The sequence below is a fragment of the Neomonachus schauinslandi genome, chromosome 9 (assembly GCF_002201575.2).
Source record: "Neomonachus schauinslandi chromosome 9, ASM220157v2, whole genome shotgun sequence".
Lineage (NCBI taxonomy): Eukaryota > Metazoa > Chordata > Mammalia > Carnivora > Phocidae > Neomonachus > Neomonachus schauinslandi.
The window spans coordinates 81,039,192-81,061,187 of NC_058411.1; the positions used below are offsets into that span (position 1 = coordinate 81,039,192).

A 21,996-nucleotide genomic window follows, 5' to 3' on the forward strand; every position below is an offset into this window, starting at 1 on the left:
GAGAGAGAGAGAGAGAGAGAGAGAGAGAGAGAGAGAGAGAGAGAGAGGCTGTTTAAGGAGACTGGTCAAGACAATAGTCTTTGCTTTTCTTGCTAGCAACTACCTGTTTCAACTGCTCTTATCTAAATGCTTCCTATGCAAAATTCTGTCTCAGATACAACTCAGAGCAGAGCGCAGCTGGCCTGCCCTGCTTGGAGGGGGACAGGAGGCCTGGAGCCCTGTTAGTTCATTCTCACGCTCAAACCTTTGAGGTTCCTCTGAGGAAACCCACCAGTCTGCCTGCTTTTTCTTCTCATGTCCTCTATCCTTCTAAAGAAGGGCCCCTCCTCCTGTCTCTCTTGTGCTCATCACTATCTGCCCTCCGACAGATCCTAATTTTATCTCATTCCTACTCTTCCATAAAATTCCCATCAACATCCTCACATGCTTTAGTATCTCTCATCTTTAAGACAGAACAAGAGATTTTTCCCTTGATTGCACATCCTCCTCCATCTGTGGCCCCATCCTCTGTGCCCTTAATGCCCACACCTCCTTGAAGGACTCGTCCAGGTGTGCGTAGTCTTCCTCCTCGCCCAGCATTCACTTCTCATCACACCGGGGTCTGCGTTCAGTGCCCACGGAGCCCGCTCTTGGCAAGGTCACCTATAGTCCCGTGTTACCCAGCAGTGGATGCTCTCTGTCCTCATCCTACTCAGCCTCAGGAGCATCTGTGAGAAGACACTTTCCTTCCCTCCCTTGAGGCCCAGTCTCTTTGTCCGCTTTATCTCAAGTACACGTTTCTCCTGCTTCACTTGGTGTCCCCCCTCCCTCCTGTGTTCCAGACACACTGGCCTCTCTTGGGCTTTTTGGAATACATCAACCTCTTGTTCACTTTGAACCTCTTTATGTGCTCTTCCCACCTCTGGAATGCTCGGTCTCTGGCTTGTCTCAACTTCTGTGCAGTGTACTCAGGTGTTCCTGATGACCATGTCCAAGTATGTTCCCTCACACCCACTGCGGGTCATTCTCGAAGTAGAGTGTAGGGAGACTAGACAGTACTTTTATCCCCGTAGGGTCTCTGGCTAAGTCTGAGAATAAATTGACATGAGACAGACTGACAGGAGAATAACATACAGATATTTACATGCACATTGGAAACTCCATAGGGACATGAAGACCCGAAGAAGCGGCCAGGCCTAAGTATCTACAGGGTAGGCTGAACAAAGAGAGGCAGTTGTGGAAAGTAGCGAACATATGGGGAGACTGAAGAAAGGTAAGAGTTATTTTGCCAAGTTCTGTTTGTACAGAATTCTCTCGGCCTTAATGTTCTCTGATAATGAGTCCCGGGATCCAGTCCCGCATTGGGCTCCCTGATCAGCAGGGGGTCTGCTTCTCCCTCTGGCCCTCCCCCCCTCTCATTCTCTCTCTGTCAAATAAATAAATAAAATCTGTATTTTATTTTATTTTTAAAGATTTTATTTATTTGACAGAGAAAGAGAGCATGAGCAGGGGGAAGGAGCAAGGGGAGAGAGAGAAGCAGGCTCCCCACTCAGCAGGGAGCCTGACTCAGGACTCGATCCCAGGACCCCTGGATCATGACCTGAGCTGAAGGCAGATGCTTAACCAACTGAGCCACCCAGGCTTCCTAGAATATTTCTTTCTTTCCAGTGTAGGAGGGCATCTTTCTTTCTTTTTAAAAATTTTTTATTGTTATGTTAATCACCATGCATTACATCATTAGTTTTAGATGTAGTGTTCCATGATTCATTGTTTGTGCATAACACCCAGTGCTCCATGCAGAACGCGCCCTCTTTAATACCCAGCACCAGGCTAACCCTTCCCCTCACCCCTCTTCCCTCTAGAACCCTCAGTTTGTTTTTCAGAGTCCATCGTCTCTTATGTAGGAGGGCATCTTTCACATGGGCGTCTTAACTCCTGTTTTCAGGAAGGAAAGAGGAGGTCAGCAGGCCCTTCTTGCACCTTCTGTTTTCAAGTACCCTTAGCTCAAAATAATCCTTAAACCATGTGCTCTGGTAAGCACTGTGAATTGTGCAAGACTGTTGAATCTCAGATCTGTACCTCTGAAACAAATAATGCAATATATGTTAAAAAAAAAAAAGAAGAAGAAGAAGGTAGCAGGAGGGGAAGAATGAAGGGGGGGAAATCAGAGGGGTAGATGAACCATGAGAGACGATGAACTCTGAAAAACAAACTGAGGGTTCTAGAGGGGAGGGGGGTGGGAGGATGGGTTAGCCTGGTGATGGGTATTGAGGAGGGCACATTCTGCATGGAGCACTGGGTGTTATGCACAAAAAATGAATCATGGAACACTACATCTAAAACTAATGATGTAATGTATGGGGATTAACATAAGAATAAAAAAATTTAAAAAAAAAATAATCCTTAAACCAAAGTGGCAAATTATGGAGCGGGTGATTCCGTCACTGACGTCTTCTCTTCAGTAGGACTTTCTGAACTTGAACTTACGTGTTAATTATTTGTTTTCCCCCGCCAGACTGGAAGTTCCACGTCAGCTGGAACCACGTCTGTTTTCTCACTTTGTGCTCCCAGTACCTGACAGAGTCCACGCCCGTCACTGTGGGTGATGAGGCGAGATGGCTGACTGAGTACCTGGAAAACCTCATGGGTCACGGGACGTTTCACCATGTTCACAGATCAGTGCTTTCCTGGAAACTGACCCTGCAGCTTTGAGCAAGCATTAGGATAAAGCCATATGAAAACCAAGCTTCCAAATGTTATACACATCTTGATGAGAATTTTGTTTATTGTATAATTCAGGGTACTATAGGTTGTAAATACCTGTTAGAATTTAGTGTTGCTATGTACTTTGTTGCCCCCCTCCCCAATTTTTTGTGCTTTTCCTTTTTTGTGAAATGTGAAATGATGTCACATTTCCCTTTTTGCCCTGGCCACCTGGATGTTCCAAGACAAAGTCAAGGCTCAGTCACAGCAGCTCAGAATTGGCACTAATGAGGGAGTGGCTGATAAAAAACACAGGTTTGGGAGCCAAAGTTGGATCTGAAATCCAACCTTGTCATCGTGTATCTGTGGGCAAAAATCTGAAATTTCTGAGCCTGAGCTGCTTTATCTGTAAAACGGTGGCAGTGCCCACCTACAGAGTTAGTTAAGTGCCTGGACCATGAGACTAAATATTTCTTCCCTCAGCCTCCCTTCTCTTATTTTTTTTGTTTTTTTTAAAGATTTTATTTATTTATTTGACAGAGAGAGACACAGCGAGAGAGGGAACACAAGCAGGGGGAGTGGGAGAGGAAGAAGCAGGCTTCCCACCGAGCAGGGAGCCCGATGCGGGGCTCGATCCCAGGACCCTGGGATCACGACCTGAGCCGAAGGCAGACGCTTAACTGACTGCGCCACCCAGGCGCCCCTCCCTTCTCTTATGATGTACAGATAATATAAACTGCCTCAAACCTTTTTTGGAAAAAGCATATTTAATAAAGAACAATAAATGGAGTATTTGGTTTCTTTGGCGAAAAGCAGTTGGGTGAGAGCATATCCACATTTAGAAGAGCCGTCAGATTTCCATGTTAAGGCTTTCACTTGTCATTATCTCAGTATTCATGTTTCAACTGAAGTTTCCTCTGCTCAAGAGGCCCCTGACCCACTTGTCTGAAAATCTCCCTTACTGCTGTATTCCATTACTCTGCCTGACTTTCTTTATAGCACTCATCACTATGGAGAATACGTCCTTGTCTTCTCATGTGTGTTGGCTAGTTGGGCCCACATCTGTCCAAATTGACCCCTGTACTCCTAGCCTACTCCTAGAATGGTACTCCTGCATAACCACGTGATGGGTACTCCATAACATGTGAATGAATAGATGCTCCATGGAACGTTTTGCTTCACCTCTTAGATAACTTTGAAAAGGAAGATGCAGTCTCTCTGGCACAGGTTTTGTTTTTATTTTTTTTTAAAGATTTTATTTATTTATTTGACAGAGAGACACACAGCGAGAGAGGGAACACAAGCAGGGGGAGTGGGAGAGGGAGAAGCAGGCTCCCCGCAGAGCAGGGAGCCTGATGCGGGACTCGATCCCAGGACCCTGGGATCATGACCTGAGCTGAAGGCAGTCGCTCACCAACTGAGCCACCCAGGCGCCCCAGGTTTTGTTTTTAAACCACGCTTTGGGAAAAGATAACCGAATACTTGTATAAAAGTACAATTGCACGTAATATTTAGAAAGTAGAACGTTCGAGCTAAGATGCTCATTATCTTAATTGATAATAATTGGCTCTCCAGGAGGGAAAAAAAAAAAAAGATTTTCTTTTTCTCTTTTAGGTCAGTGAGCCCCCTGAAATCAATTTAGTTCTGTACCCTCAGGGTCTGACTGGTGAAGAAGTATACGTTCAAGTGGATTTGAGGGTTAGATGCCCACCAACCTACCCAGACATGTGAGTACATTTATAAATACCTTCCATGTGATACCACTTCTCTGTTTTGACAACCTAGAAACAGACACATTAATGGTATTTTCTCCTTTCTGCCTCTGTTCCCCTTATAATTTCATTTCCTATTGTGTATATCTCACCGAAACTACATCCGCAGTAAACATTTTCGTGAAACCTGTCTCATGTTAAGTCTGCTTATAGTTGTAGAATAGTCACTCCAGGTACTAATGTTTACTCCATGACTAATTGTTTGCTTTCTCTAATGTGTTCATTTAAAAAAAAATTTTTTTTCTTTTAAGATTTTATTTATTTGAGAGAGAGAGAGAGAAGGAAGCACAAGCAGGGGAAGGAGCAGAGGGAGAAGCAGACTCCCCGCTGAGCAGGGAGCCCGAAGCGGGGCTGGATTCCAGGACCCCGGGATCATGACCTGAGCCATAGGCAGACGCTTAACGACTGAGCCACCCAGACGCCCCTCTCATGTGTTGATTTTTGTTTAATTCTTCATAAATTGGGAAGAGGAACAGTCTTAGGAGAAAAGGACAAAGTCATGAGGACTAGTAGAGCCCTTGTATACTTAGTTTTGTTTTGTTTCAGGGGGTGGGGAGGGGCAGAGGGAGAGTGAAAGAGAATCCTCAAGCAGACTCCCCGCCCAGTGCAGAGCCGGACGCGGGCCTCGATCTCACAACCCTGAGATCAAGATCTGAGCTGAGGTCAAGAGTTGGACACTTAACCGACTGAGCCACCCAGGCGCCCTTGTATACTTAGTTTTAAAGTATAGTTGGCATTAGGACTTAGAATAGCCTTTTGGCCCTAATGGGAGTTTTACTTTGTAGAGGAAAAAGGAGATTTGAGTCACACTGTTGAAATTTGGGGCACTGCTGATGGGTCTCCACTGTGCAGGGCTGGTCTGTGATGCACGGTGTCTAACACCCTGGCTCTAGCCAGTGATGCTACGAGTGCTCTGCGGTCTATGAGACAACCGTAAAACCCCCACATACTTTCTTTTTTAAAGAGATTTATTTATTTAAGAGAGAGAGCGTGAGGGAGCATGAGCAGGGGGCGGGGCAGAGGGAGAGGGAGAAGCAGGCTCCCCGCTGACGCGGGACTCGATCCCAGGACCCCGGAATCATGACCTGAGCCGAAGGGAGACGCTTAATCGACTGAGCCACCCAGGCGCCCCCTGCACGTGGACTGCCTCTGGATGAGAACCACTGAGAGAGCAAAAGCACTGGCAGTCAGTAGCCAAGTATCGTCTTTTCGAAGTATGTGTGTATTCCGTGTAATCTTTCCTCAGACATTCCACCTGGAAAGGCAGATGGGCTTAGATGACATTTTGTGGTTTGCGCTTACTGTGCAGGGAATCAGGTGACAAATAAAAGGAAGCCGTGCCTTACAGAGTGGGTGGGAAATCTGTGGAATTTGTTACCCTAACAGCTGATGGAGAAGATGAAAGTACAGATAGGTCAAGATGAGTTTCTTGAATTTAGTAACCCTCTTTTGTCTCTAACATCGTGCCTAGAGTAGATAGAGTAGGTGTTTAGTATTTAATTCATGAATTGGTTAAAGGGTAATTAAAATTTATGAAAGAAAAATAAGGCCGCGCCTCTCTGGGTTTTATTTTTCCCGACACCAAATAGGTGGTGCGTTTTCTGACAGCTGGGTGTCTAGCAATTCAGTTCAGTTTTGACACAAATTAGCATAGTTTACTGCAGACCTGGGTTAGGGGCTCAGTTCCACAAAATTTCAAACGCCAGTTTGCATGTACCAGTATTTCTGATCAGCTGGCCAAGAATTTGTGAGCTCATTCAACCCCTTCATCAGGTTTGATGCTGTGTTAGAACAGCATGTAGAACTCAGGAAGGCACCTGACTTACAATTACCGGCTTACTATGAAGGATACAACGCAGGACCAGCCCAGTGAAAGAGGTGCATAGGGAAGGAATGTGGTAAGAGGCGTGGAGTTTCTCTTCCCTCTTGCCTTTGACAGGCATCCCCTGGGGGCACAGTCACCCCTGGTTGGGAACCACTGTGCTGGAGGGCCATTCTGGTAAATCTTGATGTGTCCAATTGGTAAAAATAATATGGGATGATTTAAAAAAAAAAAAAAAACATGAAAATGATTATAAAAAGCCACAGAGTAGACATTATAATATCAGCTACATAAAATTATAAATTTTGTGTCAAGGGCATAAAGAGAAACCTGGAAAAAAAATTTTTTAAGTTTAATTAGTATTGTAGATGGATTTTTCATCATTCTGTTAATATTGCTACATAATGATGGCTGAATTAAAAAGAAATTATGTAAGGCTTGACTTGGGGGGGGGAACATTCTTATCCTTTGAGATGACATGGTACAGGAAAACTTTTTCTGCAAAGTAGTCTTTCATGCCACTGTGACAGAGTCCTAGGTTAGATCATATGTAGACTCAGGACTCTATGGCATTTCTGTCCTTTTTCTCATATATATCAACTCCCTTCTCTGAGATTTCCATCTATCCGAGTAGATCATGATTGTAGCCATCTGTGACACTGAAGCATTGAGAGAATGCAGAGACAGTGAATCATAAAGGCTTTGCTAAGATAAAAATACCATCAGTTACTCAGAAATGCTTGGTAGGAAGTAGTCATCTTCTCTTCGGTAAAATTAAGTAAAGCCTGTTTGATCTCCGTGAATTGTTCCTGGATATCTCTTGATTGGGAACCAAGGGGAACCCGAGGAGCGGCTCTGTAAACTTTGAATAGAGAGCGTTGAGTGTCGGTTGTGCTGGGCGGAGAGAAGAGGGGCGTGTTCGGCCTCCTTGTAATAGCAGAGTGTGCACAACACCCCCAGGTGGATTCAGCTGTGGGAGTGGGTGAGCGAGCATTTCCACCTCGTTGACAATCAGGAGTGATGTGACAGGGCACATGGTGGGAATGCTGGATGGATCACCTAGGCTTCATTTTTTTCTTTAAGATTTTCAGTAATCTCTACACCCAACGTGGGGCTCGAACCCACAACCCCGAGATCAAGAGTCACATGCTCTACCGACTGAGTCAGCCAGGCGCCCCGTCTGAGGCTTCCTCTTGCCTCGTTGTGCTTGTCTTGCTTTATGCTGAAGCACACGAATGAGCCCAGAGTGCTTGGAGTCTTGTGGGTGAACTGTGAGAGCTGGTTAATTGATGTTGGGGGGCAAGCCAGGATCAAGCCCACTAAGTCTAGTCATCTGGGGGACCAGCTTCTCCCCCAGGGACCGCAGGTGACCCCACGTCAAACACTATGTTGACAGAGTTGCTAGGATACAGTTGTAATCCTTGGAAATGGAGGAAGAGGCTGCTAGGGGTATAGAGAGGCCTGTGTGAAATCTCTGTGCTCAGTGCTTGGACCTAGCAAATATTATGCAAAGAGGCCATACTTTTTGGAGTAACTCCTTTTTGTCTCTTTCTTTTCCAGAGTCCCTGAAATAGAGTTAAAGAATGCCAAAGGTCTGTCAAATGAAAGTGTTAATTTGTTAAAATCCCACCTAGAGAAAGTGGCCAAAAAACACTGTGGAGAGGTAAGATACGTTTTTTTGTTTGTTTGTTTGTTTGTTTTAATTTTTTTTAAGATTTTATTATTTATCTGAGAGAGAGAGGGATAGAGCACAAGCAGGGGGAGCAGCAGAGAGGGAGAAGCAGGCTCCCCGCTGAGCAGGGAGCCCGATGCGGGGCTCGATCCCACGACCCCGGGATCATGATCTGAGCCGAAGGCAGATGCTTAACGTACTGAGCCACCCAGGCGCCCCTTGGGCTTTATTTTAAATTACACTTTTTATTTTGAGATAATTACAGATTCACATGCAGTTTTAAGATCTAATACTAAGATCCTATATACCCTTTTACTCAGCTTCAAGGATGTTACATAAGTGGAATCATACAATATGTAACTTTTGGGATTGGCTTGCTTTTCACCCAACATAATTCTCTTAGAGACTCATCCAGATTGTTGGACGTATCAGTAGTTGTTACTTCTTATTATTAGGTAGTATTCCATGGTATAGATACACCACTGTTGATTTAGCCATCCACCAGGTGAAAGACATCTGAGTTGTTTCTAGTTTTTGCTATTAAAAATAAAGCTGTGGGGGCACCTGGGTGGATCAGTTGGTTAAGCCTCTAACTCCTGATTTTGGCTCGGTTATGATCTCAGGGTTGTGAGGTTGAGCCCCGCTCTGAGCATGGAGCTTGCTTAAGATTCTCTCCCTGTGCCCCCTCCCTCACATTCTCTCTCTTAAAAAAACGGGAAAAAAAGCTGTTGTAAACATCATCGTAGGTTTTTATGTGAAGGTAAGTTTCTGTTTCTCTGGATTACTGCCCAGGAGTGCAGTTGTTGGTATATGGAAGCTGCATGTTCAATTTTTTAAGCAGCTGTCAGACTTTTCCAGATTGGCTGTACCACCTTACATCCCCACCAGCAGTGTCTGAGTGATCCAGTTTCTCCACATCCTTGCCAGTGTTTGATGTTGTCCCTTTTTAAATTTCAGCTATATTCTAATAGATGTGATGGTTAATTTTATGTGTCAAACTTGCTAGACCATGGTACCCAGCTATTTGGACAAACATCGTTCTAGATGTGCTCTGGTTTTGTTTTTTCTTTTTTGTTTTAAGATTTTATTTATTTATTTGACAAGAGAGAGAGAGCCAGAGAGTGCAAGCGGGGCGGGGAGGTGCAGAGGGAGAGGGAGAAGCAGACTCCCTGCTGAGCAAGGAGACTGATGTGGGACTTGATCCCAAAACTCTGTGATCATGATCCAAGCCGAAGGCAGACGCCCAACCATCTGAGCAACCCAGGAGCCCCTCTTGATGTTTCTCTGAAGTATTTTTTTTTAGATGAGGTTAATATTTAAATCAGTAGACTTTGGGTTAAGCAGATTATCCTCCATAATGTGTGTAGGCCTCATCCAATCACTTGAGGGTTTAAAAAAAAATTTTTTTTTAAAGAATTTATTTATTTATTTGAGAGAGAGCACGAGCAAGAGAGGGGGAGAGGGGCAATGGGAGAGGAAGAACCAGACTCTCCACTGAGCAGGGAGCCCGATGCAGGGCTAGATCTCAGGACCCCAGGGTCTGAGCTGAAGGCAGATGCTTAACCGATCGAGCCACCCAGGCGCCCCAATTGCTTGAGTGTTTTAACTGAAAACGACTGGCTTGTCTGGAAGCCCGGGAAATTATCAGAGGATGGCTGTTAGACCAGACCTGCCAGGTCTCCAGCCTGCTGGTCTACCCCACATATTCTAGACTCTCGATAATTCGTTGGGTCAATTCCTTAAAATCAGTCTTTCGCTGTACACGTGTGCACGTGTACACCCCGCCATGTGTACACCCACCCACACACACGTGTACACCCACACACGTGTACACCCCCCCCCATCCTGTTGGTTCTGTTTCTCTGGAGAACCCTGGCTAATACAGATACGTATTGTGAGGGGATGGTAGAATGGCTGTTCTAAATAAGGAGATTAGGAGAGGCTTCTGATGAGGTCACATTTGAGCAGAGTGCTGAGAGGGGCAGGACAGTCAGCCGTGTAGATCCACAGGGAGGGGGGGACAAGAGCCAGTTTGGAAAGTAGTTCTTATTTTCATCTAGTCTTACATATATTGTATCTGATGTGTTTGTACAGAAAATTCTAGTCATTCAAATTGATTGGCAAAAGAAAAACCCTCCACTGCTTGGCTCCTGTCTCCTTTCTGGTGTAGAAGTGGTTTCTCTTTGACATAATAGAAACTGCCTATCTTCCCCAGCTTTTCTTAAAAGAGCTTTTCTTTGGAGAACTTGCCTCTTAAACTCTAGACGAGTGCTTGTCAACTGTAAAGTGAAGTACATCCAGTGAATGCCACAGCTTCTGCTACAATCAAAAAATACATTAACTTCCCCCTGTGGTGTCTTTGCATTTACTCCTCGAGAGAAAGGTGGCATGAACACCACGTGAACTAACTTTATATTCTTGTGCATAGTGACCTTTATTACTAATTATCACCCTCTCAAGTCCCTTTAGAAATAAGAATTTTTAAACTGCTTTATTGTAATTGAGGAAAAAGGAATTTCAGAGTGGTGGTCGTCATCTGCAGAAGGAGCTTGGTACTCTTGACCTCTCTGGGGTTGGGGCAGTCACTCAGCGTAGGGTCCCAGAAACCCTTGTTTTATGAGTTTACCAGCACAGATAAGATTTATGACTCCTACAGGTATGAGAAAGTGGCTTCACTTTCTGAGAGGGCAATGTCTGCGGCGGCGGGGCCGGGGGGTGGTGTTCCTTCTGGTAGTATCCATGAATGCTTCCCTAAGTGGAAATGGAATGCTCTCTTAGTATTGATCAGCCTCCACTGGACTGTTACTAGCAGGGAGCTAGTGAGGCCTTTAAGTAGTTGCCTCTGTACCCCAAAGAATGTTTTCAGTACACTGTACGGACAGATGGAAGTTCTCACTGCTGCAGTGATTCTTCTGCTGTCATTTTGTAGACAGGTTTTCTAGTTGGGAAAGTACTTTATTTTTATGCAGTGTTAAATATTTTACCAGATTTATTTGTCCAGATAAAAATACTTTATCAGATTTATTTGTCCAGATAAAAATATTTTACCAGATTTACTCTACAGAAGATGCCAGTAAAGTTGAGGAAGACTGTAAAGAAAAGGGAAGCTTTTTATTTATCTAGATAGTGATTTCTCTTGATAGCAGCACAGGAGGGGAGACCTATGAAAGCTTTTCCCTGCTGCGATTGCCTCAGATACCTAACTCAGAACGTGTCGTATCAAAGTGCGTATCACCATTTTAAGTGGGCCTCTGATTGCCTGCATGCTTTCCCGTCTCCTTTGGGCCCTGTCTTCCCATTACTTGACCATTTGTGGTTGACTTTCCTCTACATGTTTAGGTGATGATCTTTGAACTGGCCGACCATGTGCAATCATTTCTCAGCGAGCATAACAAGCCCCCTCCCAAGTCTTTCCATGAAGAAATGCTGGAAAGGCGGGCTCAGGAGGAGCAGCGGAGGCTGTTGGAGGCCAAGCAGAAGGTGGAGCAGGAGGTGAGACCCTCGTCACTACCGGAGGCTGGGCCCGGAAGATGGCGAACTGCTATCGGTTTATACTCTCTCTCTATCTACATGCTAATCTTTATTTAAATTTTGCTGGGCCTTTGCTTCAAGCACTTGGAGATCCGAGTCAGAGGAGGCCCAAAGAGTAACTGAGAAATATGGCGAGTGGTTTCCTCCCCACAAATAGCAATGCTGCTCCTAGAACCTTCAGTCTAGTCCGGGTCTTCAAAGAAAAGAAGAGAAAAAAGTTCGTTTAACCAAACTTCTTGTGGTCTTTTGAGCTTGTAAAGCTGTGCAGGAATTCACTGAGCTTTATAGGCTATTTTCTTCCCTCTGTGGGACGGGTATCTACTGTCCAAATGAGTAGCAAAAGCCAGAGATTGACCTTTTTATGTGCTGTAACCATTTGTATTTTTTCTTCAATCTGTTTGCACAAGGATGTACACTGCTGTGTTATTTTTTAAATCCTTTAATCAAAGATGATGTACATATCCAAGGTTACTTCTTTTTTCTTTTTCCTAAGTTTCCTTCTTGATTTTTAACTTATTCTCTATTCAGTCTTTTATTTTATTTTATTTTATTTTAAAGATTTTATTTATTTATTTGACAGAGACAGACGGTGAGAGAGGGGAACACAAGCAGGGGGAGTGGGAGAGGGAGAAGCAGGCTTCCCGCCAAGCAGGGAGCCCGATGCAGGGCTCGATCCCAGGACCCTGGGATCATGACCTGAACCAACGGCAGACGCTTAACGACTGAGCCATCCAGGTGACCCTCTTTCAGTCTTTTAATCAACTTACCTAGAATTTTGGGGGGGGTGGTGGGTTGTAAAAATGAGCGTCTGAAGGTTTTTTTTTTTTCCTTCCCAGACATTTCCTAACACATTTTTTCTTAGTTGATTTGTAAACTTCCTTTAAGGTGTATTTTAACTATATATATATGAAGCTCTATTTGTGAATTACCCATTTTGTTCAATTCATCTTTTTTCTTGAGTCCCTACCGTATCTTTTATGCTGTTTTAATATCTGAAAAGTCAAGTCCCCTTCCCTTCACCTTCTGTTATGCTTTTCTTTTTCCCTCAGCCATTCTCACCATTTATTCTTACAGATGAAATACAAGATCGCTCTTTCAAAATCAAGCCAAACTCTCTGCGCTAGACTTACAAGTTCATTTAGGAAGAATTGACACCTTGGCAATATTCATACTCCCTATCCAGGGATGTTTGTCTGCTTATTCTTATCTCTTGGTGAGGCTTTCTAGCTTTCTAGCTTTCTTCCCGTAGATGTTACTGTTTCTTACAGTTACTTCCAGGGTTTCGTTACTCTGCTTTTCTTAGCTTCTTGCTCTTGGTTCTTTTTTTCGCCTAGTTATCATTTAGAGTTTAAAGTTCCTTATTTTCATCATTTTTAGGAAGGCACGTTTTTATTAGTGGACATTTATCTAGCAGTCTTGTTTAGGTATACTGTTTACCTATAAATTTGGGGCATTTTTTCATTTTGTATTATTGCTGATTCAGATTCTGGTGAGTCTCTTAATGGTTTTGATATCCACAACCTGGAATTTTAGGGGACTCGTAAAAAAAAAAACCAAAAACAAAAAAAAAAACCACTATTTTTCCCAACCTAAATTCAGTCCCACTTGAGCCATAGATAGTGAATCAAATGAATGGAAATCAAAATACCGCTTTTAATGCTGAGAAAACTAGAGAACATAGCTGAAGGTCTCTGGCACATAGGGATAGTGCTTGAGCCACTGCCACCCCAGGTCCCGGCACTGAGGACAGCTCAGCCCACCTCCACCAACGGGGCCCCACCCTCTGTGGCGGGGAGCAGACACCAGCACTTGTTCTCCACGGACAGGGAGATATCAAGGGGGAGGGGCTGAGTCAAGGTGGGGGTGCTGCTGTTGTGAAAGTCTCTCCACGTGGAAACATGAAGAGTGGGGATCAGCGCCCCTCCCCCACAGTCTGGAAACCTTTTAAAACACGAACAAGTATTGCATCCGAACTGATGAAATAGTAGTTTGTTGTACGGTTCTGTATAAACAGGCCTTTTAGGAAGGGAGGGCTTGAATCATAGAAATGCAAAAGGTGTTTTGGGCAGTGCCTGGGTGTCCAACTCTTGATTTCGGCTCAGGTCATGAGCTCAGGGTCATGAGATCGAGCCCTGAGTCCGGCTCCGTCGGGCTCCGAGTTTGCCACAGAGTCTGCTTGTCTCTCTCTCTCTCTCTCTCTGTTCCTCCCCCCGCGCTCATTTACTCACTCGCTCTCTCCTCTCTCTCAAATAAATGAGTACATAAAATCTTTAAAAAAAAAAAATGCAAAAGGGGCGCCTGGGTGGCTCAGTCATTAAGCGTCTGCCTTCGGCTCAGGTCTGGGATCGAGCCCCGCATCGGGCTCCCTGCTACGCGGGAGGCCTGCTTCTCCCTCTCCCACTCCCCCTGCTTGTGTTCCCTCTCTCGCTGTGTCTCTGTCAAATAAATAAAATCTTTAAAAAAAAAATGCAAAAGATTTTTTTGTGATTATAGAATTTATATGTTATCTGGGTTTTAGAGATTGGCATTTGATGCAGTATGATTTATTTCAGCAACGTGAAATCCTTCATGAGATTAAGAGAAGGAAAGAAGAGATAAAAGAAGAGAGAAAAAGAAAAGAAATGGCTAAGCAGGTACTCTATCCGTCTAAAATAGTCTACATTTTGCGAAACATAAAATGTTTTTCTTTCCATTGATCATGTTTTCTTTCCTCTCCTGTGTTACTATCAGTAGTAAAGCTGGAAATGAAGCATTAAAAAAAAAAAAAAATCCCCGAATATCGTTCATTGTGTATTTCAGATTCCCCAAAGAGGGCGCAAAATTTAGAGTTGTATGTTATCTGTAGATGACACAGGTTGATGGAATGACAGTAGTGTATCAGATGAGTCGAGGGAGAGCAAAGATGGAAGCTTTGATAATTAACCCAGACTGGAATTCTTAGTATGTACTTGGAAAATACAACTATTTGTTCAACTGAAGAGTGAATGGAAATCATACGGATCTGCTGGAGATTTCTTTTTTTTAAATATTTTATTTATTTATTTGACAGAGAGATAGAGAGAAAGCACAAGCAGGCAGAGAGGCAGACAGAGGGAGAGGGAGAAGCAGACTCCCCACTGAGCAGGGAGCCCAACGTGGGGCTCGATCCCAGGACCCTGGGATCACGACCTGAGCCAAAGGCAGACGCTTAACCGACTGAGCCACCCAGGCGCCCCTCTGCTGGAGATTTCATTCAGTGATGGAAAAGAAGGATCCAACAGGGCAGGATTAAAAAAGCAGTGGTAGAAAGGATAAAGTCCTTTTTCCTGTATTTTTCCAGAGTCCAGCTCAGTCAAAACACCAGTTACCTGTGTTTGGAGAAATCCAGGGAAAATCTTACTCATTCTCTTTTGTAGAATTAATGGCATTAAACTTAAGGGCAACTCTGAGGGGTGGTGGGAGGAGGCACTGATGTAATAGTAAGCAGCACCTGGCTTAAAGCTTTGGTGTTTTTCCTGCCAGCTCTGTGACCTTGACAGTGACACTGAATGTGTTTTAAAATGGAACTGGTGATGCCTCCCTTCCCTCTCATATAGTTATTCTGACAGAGAAATGTCCTGCCCTCTGTGAAAGTACAGAGCCGTACACAAATGTAAGGTGATGTGACTGTTTCCACCAGCTCTGTCTTACTCTGATTTCACCCACTTGCCAGCCATCTGCTCCCTCCTCCAAAGCCTCCTCTCTCTGTTCACCGCCTCTTGCTTTTCTCCCTGACTTTCTACCCATCTTGTAAGATTCTAAGCATTTTCATTTATAAAATTCACATTCTCTTCATACTGTAACCTGGTCTTCAGTTCTTGAAGCAGTACCTATCTGGACGTTAAATTTTTAAAAGTTCAAGTGTATTACACTTGAAAGCATTCAGCTTAAAGAGAATTTGCACTCTCTACTGAATTAATGATTAGGTACCGTGATTGTCTCCGATTTATGAGTTGTATCTAAAGTAGGTTTTACTTTTCTTTCTTCTAGGAGCGTTTAGAAATTGCTAGTTTGTCAAACCAAGATCAAAACTCTAGGAAAGACCCGGGAGGACACAGACCAGCTGCTGTTCTACATGGAGGCGCTCCCGACTTTGTGGGAAATGGTAAACATCGGACCAACTCCTCTGGAAGGTCGAGGTAAGTCCCTGAGATTTCTGATTTGTTTGGAAGGATGAAGGTTGTAGAAGAGAGAAAACAACTTATAGTGACATGTGATGGAATTTTCAGGGAATGGATTTAGTAACTTTTTCAAAGCCTATAAATCTTAATGTATTGGCAATATAAAACAAAGTTTTCATTTGTTCCAACTCATTCCAAGTATCCTTTTTTTTTTAACTTTAAGTTTTTATTTTAATTCCAGTTAGTTAGCATACAGCGTTATATTAGTTTCAGGTGTGCAATACAGTGATTCAGCAATTCTATACATCACCCAGTGCTCATCATGACAAATGCCCTCCTTAATCCCCATCACCTGTTTCACCCATCTCCTCACCCACCTCCCCTCTGGTAACCACCAGTTTGTTCTTTGTAGCTAAGATTCCTTTTCTTGATTTGTTCTCTTATTTTTTTCCCTTTGCTTCTTTGTTTTGTTTCCTAAGTTCCATATATGAGTGAAATCATATGGTTTATGTCTTTCTCTGACTTATTTCGCTAAGCATTATATTCTCTAGCTCCATCCATGTTGTTGAATGGCAAGATTTCATTCCTTTTTTATGGCTGAATAATTTTCCATTGTGTATGTATACCACATTTTCTTTATCCATTCATCAACTGATGGACACTTGGGCTGCTTACATATCTTAGCTGTTGTAAATAATGCTGCAATAAACATAGGGGTGCATGTGTCCCTTTGAATTAGTGTTCTTGTATTCTTTGCATAAATACCCAGTAGTGTGATTGCTGGATCATAAGGTTGTTCTGTTTTTAACTTTTTAAGGAACCTCCATACTATTTTCCACAGTGGCTGCACCAGTTTGCATTCCCACCAACAGTGCATGAGTGTTCATTTTTCTCCACATCCTTGCCAACACTTGTTTCCCGTGTTGTTGATTTTAGCCATTCTGACAGATGTGAGGTGATACCTCATTGTGGTTTTGATTTGTGTTTCCCTGATGGTACATGATGAGCATCTTTTCGTGTGTCTGTTGGCTGTCTGTATGTCTTTGGAGAAATGTCTGTTCATGTCTTGTGCCCATTTTTTGATTGGATTATTCTTTTTGGGGGGTATTGAGTTGTAGAAGTTCTTTATATATTTTGGATACTCTTTATTGGATACGTCATTTGTAAATCTCCCATTTAGTAAGTTGCCTTTTATTTAGTTTTGTTGATTGTTTCCTTTGCTGTGCAGAAGCTTTTTATTTTTGTTGTAGTCCCAATAGTTTATCTTTTTAAAAATTATTTTATTTTATTTTTTATTTTTTGAATTTTGTTATTTATCTATCAGAGAGAGAGAGAGCACAAGCAGGGGGAGTGGCAGGCAGAGGGAGAAGCAGGCTCCCCGCTGAGCAAGGAGCCTGATGCGGGACTTGATCCCAGAGCCAAAGGCAGACGCTTAACAGACTGAGCCACCCAAGTGTCCCCCAATAGTTTATTTTTGCTTTTGTTTCCCTTGCCTCGGGAGACATGTCCAGAAAAATGTTGCTACGGATGATGTCAGAGAGCTTACTGCCTATGAGCTCTCCTGTGATTTTTATGATTTCAGGAATCACATTTAGGTCTTTAATCCATTTTGAAATTATTTTTGTGTATGGTGTAAGAAAGTGGTCCAATTTCATTCTTTTGTGTGTAGCTGTCCAGTTTTCCTAACACCATTTTTTGAAGAGACTGTCTTCTTCCCTTTAGATATTCTTTCCTGCTTTGTCAAAGATTAATTGACCATATAATTATGGGTTTTGTTCTGGATTTTCTATTCTGTTCTGTTGATTTATGTGTTTGTTTTTGTACCAGTACCATATTATTTTGATTACTACAGCTTTGTAATATAACTTGTGATTATATTAATTGTGATGCCAACAACTCATTCCACTTATCTTTAATTAAACTAGTTTTATAGCTCATTCCTCTTTACAGTGGCCTATGACACTTCACAGTCTTGCCTCCAATGCCGTTCCATCTGACTTTTAATGATCTAACTATTGAGTAAGTGATTTTTAAAATTTTCTTCCATCAGAATCATCATCCAGTGAAATTTCACACTGTATGTGTTTTCAATCTATAACTCTATAGGTCCCACCACAGATATTCCAAAATGGGCACAGGTATAGAAGATTCTTTACATGAGAATGGGAACCCCAGTTTGCTGCCAGGGTGCCCCTCTCCATTACAGCTGAGGACAGTGGGCTTCCCCATTTTCAGAGGTATTCTGGGGTTGTTCCCTGTCATCAGATACCACATGAAAGATACTACCTCCTCTTCCACATCCTTTTCTACTAAAGACTGAAGCTTCTCTATTTGTTGTAACCCCCTGTGGGCACGAAGGAATTTTAGTGCAGAATCCATTTATGAGTGGATGGGTGATTAAGTAGTGTAGTTATTATAAATCAGCTTCTTTATGTGTTTATCTCTTGTGAGAACCTAAGCAGCACTTAAAACTAATACTTTCCTTCAGTGAAAAGAAACATTTTAGGTACCAACAAAAGACTTACATAAATTTTCGGGTTATAGATTATTTATAAGAAAGAACCATTTCAGTTCTTTCCCTAATTACCTGTTTGTTATTTTGTTCCCTAATTATCTACTTGAAAAAAAAATCACTTTAGAAGTAATTTTGGTATTGTTAACCAGCTACTGTCAAGGTGGACTAAATGTTTTCTTGACTACTGTTTCTGGCGTCAATTCCATCTTAAGATTATAACTCCTTACACCAGTTTAGGGTATTTTTGCAACTGGGCTTCTAGTAGGCAACATAGTTGGAAGGTGTCAGAGTAATTCACTAGGAAGTATTTGTCAAATTCCTATTGTGTTAGAAACAGAAATCAATTAGTGCTAAGAAGTGTTTCTGCCTATACAAAAAGCAATTTTTTTAGATTTAAACATTTCCATTTTTGTGGCTGTTACTGGGTCTGAGATTAGACTTGCTTTTGAAATCAAAGATCTTATTAGCAAGTTTATTCAAGAGAGGATGGGAAAATCTCTCCCCTTGACATAGGTAAAACAACTTTTATATAATGTTTGTGGAATAATATTTGTATGTCTTAGATAGAACAGTATTCCATGAGCATCCAAGAAGGAATATCAAAAGAGATTGTTTTCATCTATTATTTGCCAAAATTGTTGCACATACCTGCATAGAACTCTGCCACTGTGTTGGCTACTGAGTAGGGAAGGAAATCTTTCTTTAAGAAAGTTTAGTTTAGTTGCTTTTTTGGTTACGAAACAGAAAGCCCTTGATGAACCAAGGTACTTCATGATATACTCTTTGATTCTTCTTCTTCTTTGCTATTCATTGTCCCTTGTGGTTGGAAAGCCAAAGGAAATAAGCAAAGTGTTCCATTTTGTTCTTTCAGTTAGTGGATACATTTAGTAGAGTTGGTAGGGATGACCTTGTCATCAATGTTGTCAAGAGGGCAGTATTTGAATTGGCTGTGACTAAAAGCAATAACATCTAGAACCATGTTCGTCCATTCATTCAATAGGTAATGAGTGCCTACTAAATGCCAGACACTGTTCTGAATCCTGGGCATTCAGTAAACAAGATCAAGAAGGAGTCAGGCTTCATGGAGCTTATATTCTGGTTGGAGGAGACTGTCCACAAGCAAAGAAGAAAATGTCATCTAGTGATTAGTGCTCTACAGAGAATAAGAAGAGGCTATGGTGAGGAAAGGCTGGATGGCTACTTTAGATTGGGAGTTTGGAGGAAAGAGTACACAATTGGATCTTGAGTGGCTAGAGGAGAGTGGTTTTAGGTTGGGAGGGGGGGTACCAGAGCTGGATGATGAGAAGGAGCCAGCCAGAGCTGGAGGGCGGCTGGTGCAGAAGACCGGAGGCTGGCATTGGCTTGTCATGCACAAAGCTCATCAAACAATAGAACAGTGTGGCTAGAAGTAGCGGGCATGGGGCAAGCACGGGTAGGTCCCAGAGGGCTTTGTTGGCCAGGTCAGGAGTTCAGGTGTAATGAGAAGCTTTGGGGGGTTTTACATAGGAATAAGATCTCATCGGATTCACAGTGCAGGAAGTTCTTCTTGGGTACAAGTAGAGAGTGGCTAGCCCGGGACCAATAGTAGAGGAGTGGTTTTCGCCTCTCACTCCATCCCGCTCTGTCCTCGTCCTCACCCTCAGTGTGTTGCAGTCACATTCATCTCTCATCCTTAGAGCACACCAGGCTCCTTCCCATCTCAGGGCCCCTGCTCATCCCTGCCTGGGATGCTGTCCCACTGGCACTTGGCATGGCTGGCTCCCTTTTATCCTTCAGTTCTCCCCTCATATGTGACCTCAGAGACCCCATTTCCCTGCTTAGGCACCTGTTCTCCAATCCTGTTTTGTTTTTCTGCATAGCACTTAACCAGTAGCTGAACATCTTCATTTGTTAGCTTTTTTTAGTGTCTTTCTCCTTTCATGAGAGCCTAAGTTCACAAGAGCAAGGACCTCATCTGTGTTTTCGTCAGGACCTGGAACAGGGCCTGGCAGGCACATAGTTGGTGCTCACTAAACATCTGATGAAGGGAGGGAAGAAGGAGAGCCCATTGGAAGGAGGGCAGATACTGTCTTTTTGGCACTTTTAGAGTCTGCAGCCTCTTTAACCAGGGCAACTCTGCTTTTCTTTTTCTGTGGGTTATATAAAAAACCAGTAACAAAAGGTTTCTGTTGTTTAAAAAAAAAATGAGAGAACAGAAAACCATTCACTCTTCTAGTAGAAAGAAAGGCTTGATACTCAAGGGCCTGGTCTTTTTTTTTTTTTTTTTTTTTTTTTTGAAGATTTTATTTTTAAGCAGTCTCTCCACCCAACATGGGGCTCAAGCTCACAACCCCAAGACAGAGAGTCGCACACTCCACTGATTGAGCCAACCTGGTGCCCCAGGGACCTGGCCCTTTGGCCCAGCTTTTCACTGATGAGTCATTGCTTTTGTGGAAGAACTTCATTTTCTGTATCCTTCAAGTTGTCTTTTTTTCCCCCTTGAAGGATTGACTTAAAAAAAAAAAAATTAAATAGCATAAAACTAAACATGTTCAGGTATACAATTCAGTGTCAGATTGCCTTTTGTGAAGTACAGACACAGTCCTCCCCAGTCCCTGCCTTCTTCCCAGGGATAGTCTGCCTCATAAACAGGTACTTCAGATTTTTTAGAAGAAGCCAAGGAAAACGAAAAAGTCTCTATAAGTAGTTCATAGAAGAGAATTATTTCCCACAGATTCACAGCCGCCTTCTTTGCAGGTTACTAAGGTGTATTGTAGCCCAGAGTCTAGGAGACATCACCTGTCTCCACCATCAAACAACATTGGCTCATCTCCTAGCTTGTTTTCCTGATCCTAAAACCAGGTATGGTAACTGCTGGCTGTTCATCCTTACAGAGAACAGATTATGAAGTGTATAAGACGTGGGATTCCCTCCATTTTCCCCAAAAAGCTAGGGAACCACTGAAGTATATAAAAGATGTGGGTAGGAGAGGAGGGGATCCTTGCTACATCTTTCCAAACCTCCTCTGTGATCCTCCATTGATCACTGTTCCTCTACTTGGCTCCATGAGGGCATAGACTAGTTCACCTCAACTTAAACAATATCGGGAATTCTTACTAACTTTCTGTCCGCAAAGCTGCCCTGAGTTTCAAACCAAGGGATGAATAGCTAGAGTTTTCTGTGGCATCTGGGTGAATTAGGCAGGAAGGTGAGACCGTCCTATCCCCCCCATATGTCTCAGGTGAGATTCTCCCTTTTCTATCCCATTCCAGTCATCTATACCCTTGGTTATGTTGGCAGAGCAGTCTTTTGGATGGGAGCCCAATTCTCAAGTCCCCCTTTGACAGATTGCCACCTCTCTTTTTGCTACTTGGCTTTTAAAAACCGTTACCTTTTCAGGGCACCTGGGTGGTGCAGTTGGTTAACTGTCCGACTCTTGGTTTCGGCTCAGGTCATGATCTCAGGCTTCTGGAATCAAGCCCTGCATCGGGCTCTGTGCTCACCAAGGAGTCTGCTGGAGACTATCTCCCTCTCCCTCTGCTCCTCCCCTGCTTGCATTCTCTCTCTCTAAAATAGATAAAATTTTAAAAATAATAATATTTGGCAATCTTCTTTAAAACACCCTTTATACAGCTATTTGGAAAAACTGATTGCATGGGTGATGTTCCTAATGATAACCACAACCCCTTGTGAACATTCCATAATCTAGAATAGACCCTTGACAATGAGACCCGTGTTGTTGCTAAATTCCATTTGTTTACATTAGGATGGCTATTTCTTTTTTTTCTTTCTTTCTTTCCTTTTTTTTTTTTCTTTAAGAGAGGGAGTGGGGGAGGAACAGAGGGAGGAGGAGAGCGAGAGAATCTTAAGCAGGCTCCACTCCC

At 43.0% G+C, this 21,996-nt stretch overlaps 1 protein-coding gene across 1 annotated transcript in view; it reads left to right on the plus strand.

Moving 5' to 3' along the window:
- The window catches only part of EIF2AK4 (eukaryotic translation initiation factor 2 alpha kinase 4), a 106,173-nt gene that overhangs the window by 11,682 nt on the left and 72,495 nt on the right, over positions 1-21,996 (plus strand). Inside the window, exons 2-6 of the mRNA XM_021695776.2 lie at positions 4,297-4,409; positions 7,837-7,939; positions 11,288-11,440; positions 14,032-14,112; positions 15,488-15,636. Of these exons, the coding sequence (XP_021551451.1) occupies positions 4,297-4,409; positions 7,837-7,939; positions 11,288-11,440; positions 14,032-14,112; positions 15,488-15,636 (599 nt within the window). The remainder of the gene's footprint in view (positions 1-4,296; positions 4,410-7,836; positions 7,940-11,287; positions 11,441-14,031; positions 14,113-15,487; positions 15,637-21,996) is intronic.